This window comes from Parus major, chromosome 4 (assembly GCF_001522545.3).
Source record: "Parus major isolate Abel chromosome 4, Parus_major1.1, whole genome shotgun sequence".
Classification (NCBI taxonomy): domain Eukaryota; kingdom Metazoa; phylum Chordata; class Aves; order Passeriformes; family Paridae; genus Parus; species Parus major.
The window spans coordinates 46,139,285-46,154,202 of record NC_031771.1 but is presented as its reverse complement, the minus strand read 5'-3'; the positions used below and the strand labels follow the sequence as shown (position 1 = coordinate 46,154,202).

The 14,918-nt window shown below is 44.0% G+C and overlaps 2 protein-coding genes across 2 annotated transcripts; one reads left to right on the top strand and one right to left on the bottom strand.

Annotated features, from left to right (window-relative positions):
• Window positions 1-1,452: 1,452 nt before the first annotated feature.
• Window positions 1,453-4,003, bottom strand: LOC117244316. Its single transcript, XM_033513911.1, has 2 exons — window positions 3,785-4,003; window positions 1,453-3,339 (listed from the first exon to the last, which is right to left on the bottom strand). The coding sequence occupies exons 1-2, from the start codon at window positions 3,936-3,938 to the stop codon at window positions 2,489-2,491; spliced, it is 1,005 nt and encodes a 334-aa protein (XP_033369802.1). The 5' UTR covers window positions 3,939-4,003; the 3' UTR covers window positions 1,453-2,488.
• Window positions 4,004-4,535: 532 nt separating this feature from the next.
• LOC107202702 lies at window positions 4,536-6,900 on the top strand. Its single transcript, XM_033513910.1, has 2 exons — window positions 4,536-5,121; window positions 5,606-6,900. The coding sequence occupies exons 1-2, from the start codon at window positions 4,773-4,775 to the stop codon at window positions 6,520-6,522; spliced, it is 1,266 nt and encodes a 421-aa protein (XP_033369801.1). The 5' UTR covers window positions 4,536-4,772; the 3' UTR covers window positions 6,523-6,900.
• Window positions 6,901-14,918: the final 8,018 nt, after the last annotated feature.

Genomic DNA, 14,918 nt, shown 5'->3' with positions numbered 1-14,918 from the left:
TTGATGGAAACCCAGATCCCTTCTTCAGGGTTTGTAGTCACAAAAAGAATAATAATAAAAAAATATTATTACTGTCTTCTGCAGGACAAGGTGGGGAAATTTTGTGAAAAAAGAAAAAATCTGATCTTGCATCAGTGCTTACTGTATGGTTAGAGGTGTAGTGGCAGGCATGTTACTGAAGCTTTGGCCCAGGAAGCCTTCCTTTCTTTTCTACACTCACACTGGGCTTGACTGCACTCTGCCTGTGAGAGTATTACCATGTGTTGCATCACTAGGTTTTTCAGGTTAATTTTGCTGCTTAGTTTTCCTCCAGGAGTCTTCAGAGGTCTTTATTTTTCCTGTCTCCCTGATGGAAAGGAGATAGCTAGTGACACTTCCACTCAGGTTAGGATGAGCAAATCCAGCAATGGGGATGTGTTCAAGGGGCCAGGAAAGGCTGGGAAGATTTTCCTGGTTCATGAGAGCCGCTGGCAGCACCTGATGCACCACTGGCCTAGTCCAGCTTTTGCAGCCACTGTCACAGAAAACTAAGAAAATTAATTGTGGGTTTGGGGTTTTTTTTAAGCTACCTTCTTTGGGTGACATTAAGTACAGGGGTTAGTAGTGGGTGTTAAAATACTCTCCTGGTTCTGGAGCTTTTTTACAGGGGCTCAGATAAGGTGGGGGAGTTTCTTGTGATCGGTGCTGATTGGTGAATAAACTCAAATATACTATGTGGCTTAACCACAGGGACCTGTTTTCTTTCTCTGCCGGAAGCACCTGCCAAAAAGGCTGTGTTCACTTGGGCTGTATAAAGAAAAGCCCCAAATGGAACTTCCAGCCTTATAGCATACCAAGTGAGGTGATACTCAATACACTGGTTTGAATTCAAAGCATCTCACTGTGCCAACTGGATATGAAAAAAATTATGGCTCTTAATTAAAAGAGAATATCAATATAAAGGAACTAATGATGCATAATTACCAAAGAAATACCTTTCACTCTTACTAAATTGGCTAAATTACAAGAAGAATATGATTGCACTCAGAGTCTGAAACTAAATACTTGTGGAGAGTCTCTCTTACATGGGGAGAGTGATTTATGAAAACAGAAACAGAAGCTGAGGGCAACTGAGGACCTGGGGCTTTCTTAACCTCAGGAAGTAAGATCTGCCTGGTCCTTCACCCAAAGAGCCACCTATTGGGCTGTGGGGTTGAGTTCCCCTGGAGACAGGCAATCCAGTTGCTGTACTAACTTCTGTGGATCGGCTGACTGAAAGTGTCCAAAAAGCTGCTGGTCCCCAAGTAATGCATCAATGCATCACTGACCAAGGCTCCCTGATGACCATGCCAGTGGATCCAGATTCATATTCATGAATATGAGCAAGATGACTGGGACTAGGCCTCAGCATCACAGCGTGCTAATGCTGCAACAGCTTGTAGTAAAGCTGTAGAAAGGGAGCTACCAGGGAATGCCAGGGAATCAACAGATTGTTGTCTACTATCACAGCTGTTTCTGCAGAGGGAGCTTCTTCTAACTAAAGATCCTCTTGGAAACTAGCTAGAGGACTGAACAATGCAGTATGATGCTGGCTGTTTTCTGAACATCTAGTCAGCTTGTCCAGTAGTGTCCTCAACACACAGCTGCAAAGCACTACAGAGGATGCTATTTCTTCAAGCATCCTTATGTATGAAAGGTGACACTCAACCCTGTTATAATGATGCTTCTCAGGCACTAGTCATTTAACCTGTGTTAAAAGTCTAACAAGTGCATCAATTACAGAGTGAGTGTTATTTATGTTAGCTATCTCTTTATGTCCTCTGCCACTTTTGAACTGAGTAGGGTCAACTTTGGTGTGTTCAGGCTTCAATTAAAGACTACTTTTGGTCAGTATCTAGGTTTGATACATCCTTTCAAGAGGAATCAGTGAAGGATACTATGAACTATGAATCAAGGGGAAGGTTTGTAATGAGAGTGAGACTGCAGCAGCAATAGGTGAGGTTGCATGCAGCTGCAATGGAACTGCAATTTGGACAACAGAGTAACTACACTGCTGGTGTCACATTATCACCAGCTGTCAGCTTTACCTCTCATCACACTAGACAGCAAAAAAAAATGTAAGCTTGAATCAAGTTACAGTGCCACCACTGCAACGAATGATCTTTGACCAGGGAGTAAAAAAAAACCAACCTAGAGAAGTTTTTGAAATAAATCACCATTTAATATAAGATTATACAAGGTCAAAATGCAATTAGAACAAACATGCTTAACACCATGTGCACTGCCCCACAAGCCCCACTTCATTCTCAAAACCACCACAGATGTGAAGTCACCCTTTACTTGTTCCACCCATTCTCTCTAACTTTACAGAGTCCTGAAAATTTAGTTTTTATAAAGTATAAAATGTGTGCATTGCAGAAGATACCCTCTACTATGAAAGTGCAACAGATAGACAGAAGTATGTCTTTTTCAGAATTTTCACCACCACCTTGCCATTCTATTAATACTCCTAATTAGTGTTCCCCAGCCAGAAGGAATGCACCCCATACTGGTTTGGAGGAAGTCCAGAAAATCTTAGACCAGAGCAGAAAACAGTGAGGAACTCCCTCTTTGTCACAGCCATACCATTTAAATGCACAAAGAGAGGGCCCTCTCCTCGTGGCCGCACTGCCATGTAGATACGAAGAGCTTCAACAGGGCATACCCACGTCTCTTGACAAAGTCTCAGTTGGATCAAACACCTCTGTTGGCCCACATGAGACGGATGCAGAAAAAGGGTTGCGCTTCCTTCTGTCAGCCGGAGGTCACTCAAGTACAGGAGCTCTGGCTGTACTATATTTTGGTGATTTACCACTATCTCTTCTAAATGGAGTACACCAAAATAAGCCACAGTAAAAATGGCACGGAACAGCATACACTCATAAGGACAGCTACACACAGACTCCAGAGTTCCCAGGAGAGATCTTAACACTTCAATTGTTACAGGAGAGAATTCATCATTTGAGTGGCGAGTCCGAGTCCTGTGTTTCAGCCTTGACATCCTGAAACAGATAAGAGGATCTGGAAGAGGATCAGGATGATCTACCATTCTGGAGATGAAAGACAGTCCTTCCATATACATTATTATTTTTGCGGGAGGCAGATCCTGGGACTCCATGGTGACCAGAAACTCTCTAATTTGTTCAATTGGAATTGGCCAGACTGCAGACAGAGCCTTGCCTTCTCTAAAGGAAAGGAAGTTTTCCAGGCCTTCATGGTAGACTTGCCATAAGTGCCTCTCTCTCGAGTCCTCCAGTAACAGCAGAGCCTTCAGGGGACAAGGGCCCAAGGAATGCTTTTCAGGAACCTGGCTGGGCTTATCTGCTGAAAGAAAACCGTGTTAGTAATGGCAAGCAAAAGCAGATAGAAGTTCCCTCCCTTTCAACACAGCCTTTACTTGAACTTCTCTGAATAAAAGCCTGTCCTATGCATTCTTATGACTGCAGAGTTTCCAGCAGCTAGAACACTGGAGAAGGATTACATTCTCAAAACCCATAAATCCCCATCTTTTAGTGTTTTTAAAGCAACATCTCAAGCCTGGTGACAGATCTGACTCCCTATTGCAAGGTTTCTGTGACCTCAGGCCTCCATCGGTGGGCAGGAGGGGCTGGGAGTGACAAAGGCACCGCAAAGTAACAGTATATCCAGGAGTGCACAGAGGTCTCAGAAGCCTTCCAACAGTGTGGTCAGACCACATGGAAGAACCTGGCAGGACTCTACTCACCTCCCCCCCGCCAGTCAGCCGCCCCCCCAAGGGCACACTCACCAGCTCCTTCCCCGCTGCCAGCCTCCCGTCCACTGGTCCCACATGGACCATCCGGACCGCACGGCAGCCACCCCATGCCGGGCTCCCCCCGCAGCCGTGCCAGCAGAGCCCAGAAGGGTGAAGGGGCAGAGGGCTGCTCAACCCTTCTCTGCATCACCAACAAAACAGCAGCCACGCAGTGAGAACCACGAACAGCCAACTCCTCGACCGTGCTGCCCTTTTATACCCTGGCCCCTCTTTTCCGAATTGGAACGCCCCCTTTACGTGCCCTTCTGCGACCCTATCGGAGCCTGAGGGTCCGTGCGGGGGGTGCTCCCACCCTGCCTCCTCCGCTCCTCACGGCTCTGCGGGGGAGTTACCTGCACCGGCACTTCCAGGGCCTGTAAACTGCCTAAATGGCCCATTATCGCCTCCATTGTGCTGCATCACAGGGCGAGAGAAGGAGATGGCGTTTCCCGGTGACTTAACCTGTTCGTCCCTGGTCCTGTTCCTCTCCCCTGCCACAAACCTGTGCTATTTTGTTGCTAAAAGGAGAGAGCTGGCAGCAGGGGGAGGAACAAACGCGCTACGGGTCTCTACGACGGCCAGGAGTAATGGCCAAACCTTGGGCGAGAGGAAGCTCCCAGGGAAGGAGCCCGCCCGGGTCCCTGTACGGCTTTCTTCAAAGGGAGACCAAAAGCTCAAGTTGTCGGCTGAGGAACCTGCTAGCTTTGCTTTTTTTTCTTAGGATTTTTTCTGGGATAGCTACTGGGGAAAGGCAGCTGTGTCGTTAAACTGTGCAAAAGCATCTCAGTGCGTTGCCTGTACTTAATAGCGAAGGAGGGCTGATCAGTAATTCAGAACCGAGCCAGCTACCCCAAGCTATTCTTTACCAAACCTGGAAACCACGTCTTGCGGAGCCCAGGAGAATATTGGGAGGTAACATAAGTACTTTTATCTCCTTTTGAACCTTATCAGTAAATCCAATTACATTCCAAACTCTGGCAGAATGCGTAATAAACGCCTGGATGTTTCACACATTCCAGCTCTCGGGCCGCGCCCGCCTCCTCATCCTCCTCCGGACCTCTGGGGCTGTTCCGAGGCGGGCTCTGCGAGTGGCCCTCCGGCCATAAAAAGGGTCCCCAGAGCTCATCTCGGGGAGTCTCAGCTCGGTGCTGCGGCTGCTCGTCCTCCTGCCATGGCCTGCACTGCCAGCGCCCCGGCCGCGCCTGCCCACTCTCACTTCTGGGAGATGCTGTCGCTGCTGGCCCGGGAGCCGGGTATGGAGTGGCTGGAGCTGAGCCTTGCTGGGCAGGCTGTCACCTCCCCTCCTCGCAGCCGGGAAGCACCGAGGAGCGGTAAGTTCCGGGCCGGGAGCTGCCGCGGGGCACCGCATCGCCCGCGGCCGTGCCTCCTCCCGGGAGGCTCCTTGGTTTTGCTCGGCTTCTTGTGTGAGGATGGAGGGATGTGTCGAGAGAGCTCTCCCTCCTGGGCTGGGAAATAACGTTACCGCCTGGAGAGAGTGCGCTGTGTAACCTATGTTGTTGCAACTTCTGTAAACTACCCCTTGGTTTAAATATTGCTTTATTTTTGTCTTCTCCAGTACTACTCTGCAACCTTGTAAATTCACGGAGTGTTGCCACATCCAGCGCCTGAAATGGGCTTGATATGTTGCTTGCTTTTCATTTGAAAAAATATGCATCTGTGTGTGAGCTGTCTGTCAGATAAACTCATAGCATTATCTGGAGGAGTAATGCACTCGGGAGTACTGTTTTTATTGCTGCTTAAGTAGTATGCTTATGCCTCTCGTCACCGTGTGCTAATGCGGATCTTCTCTTGCAGGAAGAGAGATGACTTATCATCAGCAGCATTCCTTGGGACCTTGGCCTCTGAAGACTTTGTCGTTGCTGGAGCGCTCAGGAGACAGTAGGCTTTGGCAAGCCTACCTCGAAGGATTGAGGAAATTCCTTGTCTTTAGGGAAATCATGGGAATGCCTGCAGCCTGGCCAATTCCAGTGGAGCAAATTAGAGGATTTTTGGCTGTGGAATCTAATTTTTCTGCCTCGAAGACACTCATATACATGGCAGCACTTTCTTATTTATCAAAATTGACTTGTAGCTCTGATCCTCTGCAAGATCCTATAACCTGTTGCATGGTGACGGGGTTGAAACGTCGAGTGGGTATCCCGAGGGATATATACTTGCCTGTAACAATTGAGATATTGCGATCTCTCTTAGGAGCTCTGGAGTCTGTGTGCATAACTCATTATGAATGCTTACTGTTTCGTGCATTATTTACTGTAGCTTTTTTTGGGGCACTTCGAATAGGAGAGATGGTGGCAAAGCACCGTAATGTACTGCAGCCGGAGCTGCTGTATCTGAGTGATATCCAGCTGATGGCGAGGAAAGTGCTGCTTTTTCTGCCTTACTCTCCTGTGGATCAGGAGAGGCATGTCATCAGCCTGGCGCTGTCCGGAGAGCCGTGGGTGTGCCCCGTCCTGGCCCTCCGGAGCTATTTGACAGCTCGCTCACAGCAGGAAGGGCCATTGTTCGTGCACTCGGACTTGAGGTCTGTAACGAAGAGGGAGTTCCTGGCCGTTCTCCGATGTGCCCTGAGCCTGCTGGGGCTGTGTCCGGAGCAGTTCGGCGTGCATTCCTTCTGGATGGGGACTGCCGTCACCGCTGCGCGCTGCGGGTATCCTGGGGAAGATGTCACTCGCCTGGCAAGATGGCCCTGTATGATCCCAGGAAGATTCTAACCACGGGCACCAGCAGGAAAATAGAAGCTAGCGAATCATCTTCTTTATGTAGAGTCAACTTTAGCTGTATAGTTTAGAAGCTAATCAATCATTCTCTTTATGTAGAGTCAACTTCAGCTGTATAGTTTAGAAGCTAATCAATCATCCTCTTTATGTAGAGTCAACTTTAGCCTTTGACAAGAATTTAGTATTAACACTTGAAATTAATTTTCTACCTCACAGTGGGGTGATCCTAAGTTCACTCAGAACTTGTTTGTTCTGTCTGTATTTGAAGGGAGGGGGAATGTTTAACCTTTGTGCACAGACACATTTTATCTTTTAATATTAGTATTTTTATCTTGTATATTTATATTTTTATCTTTATTATCTTGAGGTAATAAATACTGCCTTTTAAAAAACAATTTCTGCCTACTAGTACTATTGTTGCTCTTTACTCAGAAATCATAATCTTGGCTTTGAGAGCAAAGAATGACGAACTGAGAAAAGTTAGTTTGTCATTTTTTGCTCTCAAAAAAACCCATAGCTTTTAAAGTAATAGTTGTAAAGAGGAAGTAGCCATGATGATTGCTCAAGAATACTTGGAAAATGGATGCCTGTCTTATCTGTAATTTCTATGTCTCTGACACATGACGCAGAAAAGATAATTATTTCTAATTTAATTCTATTTTTAGAATAATTTCTAATTATTTCTAATTTCTGCCTACACTCTATATCTATAGCCAGAGTTTTGATCTTGTACCCCTCCTAAGTGGAAGTAAAACCTCAGAAGTAGTACCTCCTGCTCCTCCTCCACTAACCTGGGTGTCTGCAGAGTTGTTCCTCTCACATATTTTCACCCCACTTTTTTCTGGCTGCAATTACACCTGCACAATAATTTTTTTTCCCTCTTAAATATGTTATCACAGAGTTGTTACCACCATTTCTAATTGGCCCAGGCTTGGCCAGCAGCACGGCTGTCCTGGAGCCATTTGGCACTGGCTCTCCTGGACATGGGGGAAGCTTCTGGCAGCTTCTCACAGAAGCCACCCCTGTAGCCCCTTGCCATAAAATCTGGCCATGCACACCCAATACACTAGTTCTTTTCATTTTGCTGTTCTAAAGAATAAAAAAGGAATAGGTAATAAGAAGGGTATTTACTTCAAGGTGTAAAATGGGGAACTATTTCAACCCCCATTTTTCCCTACCATGTTAATTAACGGTTTCAAGCATTTTTATCATGTTAATGGTGAAAGGCTAAGCATACTGTCTCTAGAAAAAGCTGGAAAACTCTTGCACTACTGATGACTCTACTACTCTACTACTTCTACACACTACTGTGGGAATTCACTGTATTATGTGCAGATACTGGTAAATCATTCATGTGGAACTCAAACTCCTAAAATTTCTAGAATTTATAATTGTTAATTTAAGCTGTTAGACACTCCAAGAACATAGGGGAAGTAATAAAATAATAGAATCACAGACTTGCTTGTGTTTAGACCTTAAAGACCACCCAGTTCCAACCTCCCTGCCATAGGCAGGGACACCTTTGGTAACTTGACCAGGTTACTCAGAGCTCCATCCAGCCTTGAATACCTCCTAGAATGGGGCATCCACAACTTCTCTGGGGAAACTCTGGGAGTATCTTACCACTCTCAAAGTAAAAAAAAAATCCTAATATCTGATCTAAACCGACTGTCTTTTAGTTGGATACATTTCTGATTGTTCTGCCACTACACGTTCCTGTAAAAAATCCCTCTCAATCTTTATTTTAGGCTCCATCCAGGTACTGGAAGGACACAATTAGGTCACACCTAAGCCTTCTCTTTTTCAGGCTGAACAACCCAATTCTTTAGCCTTTCCTCATAGGAGAGGTGCTCCATCCCTCTAACCAACTTGGTGGCTCTCCTCTAACAGGTCTGTGTCCTTCCTGTGCTGGGACCCCAGAGCTGATGCAGCCCTGCAGGTGGGGTCTCAGCAGAGCAGAGCAGAGGGACAGAATCCCCTCCCTGGCCCTGCTGCCCATGGTGCTCTGGATGCAGCCCAGGACACGTTTGGCTCTCTGGGCTGGGAGTGCCCATGGCTGGGTCATGTCCAACCTCTCAGCCAGCAACATCACCAAGTCTTCCTCAGCAGGGCTGCTCTGGGTCTATTCATCCCCCAGCCTGTGTTGAGACCAGGGTTTGTCCTGACTGAGGTGCTGCATCCAGTACTCGTTAAACCATGAGGTCCACTTCTTGTGCTTGTCCAGGCCTCTCTGGATGAGCTTGGGTCCCTTGGGAGTCTCAACAGCACCAGTCAGCTTGGTGTCGTCTGTAAATTTGCTGAGGGTGCACTCAATCCCTTCATCTATGTCATTAATGAAGATATTAGATAACACTGACCCCAATAAGGATCCCTGAGGGGCACCCCTGAAGGGCACACTGATGTCCATCAGGACTCTGAGCCATTGACCACTACCCTCTGGATGTGGCCTTTCTATCAATTTCTTATCCATCTAACAGTCCACCATCAAATCCATCTCTCTCCAATTTAGAGAGAAGGATGTTGTGGACTAAGTGCCTTTTACATACCTACCTACAAATCTTGTTGCCTTGACTTCTTCCTTCTACTTGCTTTCAGACATGTGATATTTCATCAGTTGTGAGGTTAGCTGCACATTGAGGAGACTTGGTCATTCCTCCCTGTATTCCTCTAGCAAGGAGAACACTGCCATGCTGCAGCAGCTGTAGTAGCAGCGTGCTGGGCACCACATACCAGTGCTCTGCTTACCCTGCTCGTGCTCTTGCTGTTGGAGATGCTTCATTTCATATTCTCAAGTCATTCCTCCTCAGGAGGTTTGTAATTACTAATGTTGCAGACTTAGAAACTGTATAGAATTTGAAACTACGTGTATTTTAAGATATCAAAAGGAAAGCCAGTGTTTTTCAGTCAAAGTAGGTGAAAAAGGATGTTTTGTGTGCTGTGATGCAAGCTTGGCTAGAAGTATTAGCATTGTGCCAAATGCACCAATTGCTCACTGAACCATCTCTTCCAGTGAGATCTCATAATGTGTTGCTGTCTTGCTCTCTGAGGCTGGCTGTGTATTCAGTGTCATGTCTTGCTTAACCACACCAGATACCTATACTGCCTTGAAATACTGGCAGAAGAGAATGACAGAACAATGTGTATCACAAATCCTATGGTTTTTTTCCTTATGTATATCTTTCCACCAAGAACAAATCAATTATCTATCAGAGTCCAGCAGAGACTGTACCTCAATTATTAAAAGCATTGGATAAGAAGTAGCTGTCTCATATGGCAATGTAATATGCTCCTTTTATTAGAGCCCAGGATTAAAGCAAATATGGAATTGATTGTTAAAATTGTTCCTTGTTCTAGGAATATTCTTATATTAAGTCTTTGCTACTAGTTAAAGGAACTGGTTCTTGTACTTTTATACACATTTCTCAAAAGCTACAATAACTGCAGGATGATTGTAGGATAGTCTGACTTCTCATACCTCTGCTATAGCTATAAACCACACTAATCCCTCTTGCATTTTATCCAGCATTTGTTCTGTTTCAGAATAAAAATACACTTCCTTAAGCTAAAGGCAGCTGAGCAATTGGCGAAGATACTTCACAGCCCCCTGCCAATTATTGGCAAGCAAGGAGCAAATGTTTTCCAAAGCACACAAACCAATCAGATATGATATGTGGTTATAGTAATAATTTAATGTTAAAGCACTATTTTTTAAATTTTTTTTTTCCCCTTAACAGCTTTTATACCTCATATCACCTTCCACAGTACTTGAAAAATAGCAGCTACTTAAGCGTGTAAGATTCAGGTCAGTGTTATAGGCTAACACTTTTAGATGGCAAATCCTATGTCTTTATTGGCAAAAAAACAACTTTTTCAGCCCACTCAGCCAAAGAAAAGATGTTCCTTGGTGCTGACTCCCTGTATTAACTTATTTTTTCCCCTTGGAAGTACTTCATTTCAACACATTTGTTATGGGTTGAAAAGAAGAAAACAATATCAAGTCTTGAGACAATTGCTTGGAATTTTGCTGATGAAAACTGACAGTGTGAATATAGCCTATCTTAACTGAGCCATTGTGCTTAGAGATACTTAAGAAAAGGGATGCTGTATTCAGCTGAAATGGTGGCGCTTTGTTCCCAAGATATGTTCCCAAGATAAGATAACTCTCTTGTGCCAGAATGAGTGTAGCTGCAGACTTTGAATAAATCAGCAGGTTTACTAAAATGTTTTGCTGAAGAGGAAATATTTTTTCTTAAACAATAGCATAATGTCCACTGCTAAGACATTTTAAAGAATGTCAGTACTCATGTACCATAAGATGTTTCAGTAGCTAAACTCATGATTTATCAAAAGTTCTTTTCCTTCAGGGATGAGTAGTTGCTGCTTGCTTTATCCCACAGGGAGGTTTGTTTGGGCCTAAATGCATTGTGGTAATTTAGAGTTGTGTTCTTCCCCCCACGTAGCTGTGCCGTACTTTGTGTTGCAGGGTGGATGTGAGCTTACCAGGAAACATAGGTTTTTGGGAAATGCTAAGCCCTCTATGCTGGTACTCCTGTGGTTGTGATGAGTTTTGGTAGTGTTTTAAAGGGATGTTCCTATTTACCTCTACATTTTGGAGAGAGTGAAATTTAGTTTTGAGTTAGTGTCTAAACTGTTGCCTTTCAATCTTGCCTCTTCAGACACTGGTTTAATGTCTGGGGTTTTCTGTGATATGTGTACAGGTTGGGACACCTAGAGCTGTCTTCAGCCTGCAATGGTAGCTGGAAGACTTCCCTCTACTCCAAAAGCTGAGGTGGTATGCTGCCTTCCATGGCTCAAGAGTGATCATCAAGAGGAAGATGTTTGAGTCTGTCAGCACATTTGTAACAGTGTAGGAATTTTTCTCTAATTCAGCTTGGTTTGGAGCATCAGGCTGCCTGATCAGAGCAAATTTGTGATTTGTGTCTAGGCCAAGAGGTTGCCTCTGTCTTTGCCTAGAGCACAGCTTCTGCAATTGGCCATTCAAAGGCATGCTACAAAGCTGGAAATTATCCCAGTGAGAAAGAGCTGTATGTAAAATAGCTTTCTGATACCTACAGTTATAAACTAGCTTTGTCCTTAACCCTGCCAGATACTGATGGACAAAATACTAGTGAGCTTGTAAGCATTGTGGTGGAAAAGGAGTAACCTGCTGTGGTCTAATGTTAGACCACATTAAGTACTAGCAGACTTCTAGGTTCAGAAAGTTTCTCTTTGGGGCTAGGAGATGGTTGGCAGAGCTGCCTGTGTAAGTGTACCCAAATAATTTATACTGAGAAAACCTCACAACTGTAACATGCAAATGAGGATTTCTCACCTCTGGAAAACGTGGCTAATACGACGTTATCTACATTATCTCATGACCTAGAATTGTGAACGCTTCCTAATGTATTTCCTATCTTCCGTGTGCACAGCAGGGTGGAAGAAAATATGAATGAGTATGTTGGTTTTGGGTGGTAGGGGATTTTTAGAGAGAAGGAAGGAGGAGGCAGTAGGTGGGTGAGAAAAAATGAGGTGGAGAGAAACATGTTGCATCTAAATCAAGTGCTGTGTTCTCTAGAGCAGGCTCAGTGAGGCTGTTCTGCTGGCAGCAAGAGCTGTCCTTACCCGTGCTGTTACGACCAGTTAGTCTAAGGAGAGAAGTCTGACTCTGAACAGTTAGTGTGCTGCTTGACCCTATCACAAGACAATATTCAGTAGCAAATGCTGTGAAGAAAGTGAATGCAACAGCTTCTGTGGGGAAAAATTGGCAGGAAGGCAAGTAGAAGCAGACTGTGAGACATTTCTTACAAACTGTGCTTAGAAACCAATCTGTTCTTCTTTATTGTTCTTTGATGAAGGGATGGATTATAAATGGTACAGACGGCCCTAAGGCCTGTGACAGTACAGTATCTGCAGCTTTTCCAGTTGAAGGCTTGAAAACTCTTAATGTTTTTTATGTAAAAAGGGGTAAGAATCCATAAAAAAGAATCTGAAAATGTACATGTAAAAACCTTAGGCTCAAGAGCAAATTATTATTTTTTGCAGAAGAAGAAGGATTGAAAGAACAAAATTCTGAATATGTTTTTACACTTCTTAACTACATTGCTTATAGTTTGGCTAAGATATATACCTAACTTTGGAAGTTTTAATATGAAGGAGATCTCTCCTATGTAATCTCCAGTCTGTACTTAGATCACATTCAAAGTCAAACTTCCCTTGTAGTATAGTGAATTTAGATTTTTAATGATGTCCACATAATAGTGTATGTGTGTCCAGAAGCATGAAAAGTTACATGTGTTCCATGAGTGGTGTACAAGCTCAGTGCACCAATGAATGGTCTGCTCTGGTCCCACTGTGTGCGTGAACACAGCGCTCTGCTCTGATAATATCCCATACTCACTGCCACGAAATCAAACGTTTGAACAAAGTATGTGCGAGCAAGGCTGGATATTGTGCCATGGGCCTTAAATCCCTCCCCGCATCAGCAGAAGCAGCCTGTGCTCCAAATGCGGTGTTGTACGGACTCGCAGCTGATGCCAATGGCTGGTGTTCGCTCCCTGGAAAACCTCCCGGGACCGGTCTCTGCTGACTCCTGCCGAGAAGGAGGTCTGGAAAAACCCCGGATTCAGCCCCCAAAAGGTTTTGTTCCTTCTGCTCATCTTTCGCTTTAAAAGAACATCTTGTGTCACCGTGTCTTACATCAAGCGTAAGGCGAACGACCTGCGGAGCGGATGGAGGCAGGCTGTAATGCCTTGTGATTCCTGTGTGATTTTCCGCCCCGGCCCTCGGGGTGGATCCGTGGGCTGGGTGACAGGGCCATCTGCTGGCAGAGAGACTCCGGCTGCATCCCTGTGAATTCTGCCGGCAACGACCCTACTTCTGGCAGTGCTAATTGTGATAAATTCACACTAATGGCTTCATTCTAACTCCCGAATACTCGTGACTCAAATTATCTTTGTCAGCGGCTTCTTATCTTGTATTGCTTTCTGACGTGGTAGCAGAACTCTTTACTGCAAAGAAAGACAACTCTTTACCTATAAATTTAAGAACTATTCAAAAGTTAAATGGGATGTTTGATCTGGGGATAGTATTGCCTTAGATCATGCCAAAAGTTAAAACTGTGTTCTGAGGAGGTGTGGGTTTATAGATGAATCTCTCAGATCAACGAGAAATCAATGTTAATGCTCGGCATCATTCATACAAAATGAATACATTAGGGATATTCTGACTAAAAATACAAATCAGATATCTTGTGAACAAACATAAAGAAGCCAAATGGTCTGTCATACTAATATTGTTAAATTTCTTGTGTCTTTAGTATTGAAAAGGCTTTTGGATGTACTTTAGTTTACTTTTGCAAGCACTGTGCAATCAATGCATCATCTCAAACATAACAAACACGTCTAATATATGTGTGCTCATGTTTACCTGTCTGTATGTCCAGTGTGATGACTGAAAATATTATAGATTATAAATCCCAGCTTATGCTGTATCCCTTTACAAAATTATAATTAATATTATGGAACCGTATATGCATAAATAAGAATAAATTGGGTAAATAACATGTAAATATGCTTTATGGTTTTTTGGGGAACCTGCTGCTTCCCTTCAAGAAGACTTTGTTACAGTAGATGTGTATGGTACTTTAATATGTGTTCTTATGCAAATTATGCAATATCTTATGCAAATTAAAGTACCTCAGTCCAGACTGCTTGGCATGTGTGTATTGCTGATGTAACAGGTCACACGGTTGTCTCAAGCCTGTGGTAGAGCAAGGCTAGTTCTGGTTCCAGTAGTATTTACAGCAACTCTCTTGAGGCAGCACCCCTGATCACTCCTGTGATTACAGCAAGAGATGTCATGCAGTAGCTCCTTGCTAATAGAATGGCAATTTATTGCAGACTAAAATTATCCCTTGAGAATGCACTTATCTGACTGTATCCAAAAATCTTTCGTCTTCTGTCCATGATTTTTGTTGTCTGTAGCATCATATACCTTCATCTCACAGAGAATGCAGGTCATTACATACTGCCTAGGGGCTGCTCTGACCTTTTTGACTTCTAAACAATTTTCCACTTTTTTACTCCTTTGACAATTTAGCAAATGAAATGACAGAGATGGATTTCATTACAGGAGCTTTTACTGAAATTATTTATTGCTGACCTAGTAAAGCTGGCCATAAATGTAATTGATTTATAAATCCCACAAAAGCGCAAACATTAGCCAGTGGCTATTTGTAATGCTGCTGTGTAGAAATTATGTTTATGGAGAGATAATTTTCTTGTAGCCAAAAGACTGTGCAAGAGTAAAGCAACAGTATTTTATGTTTTCAGTGGATCAGGACTATCCTGGACCAATTTTTTTTTCCGGTAGCTCATTCTATATATTCACTT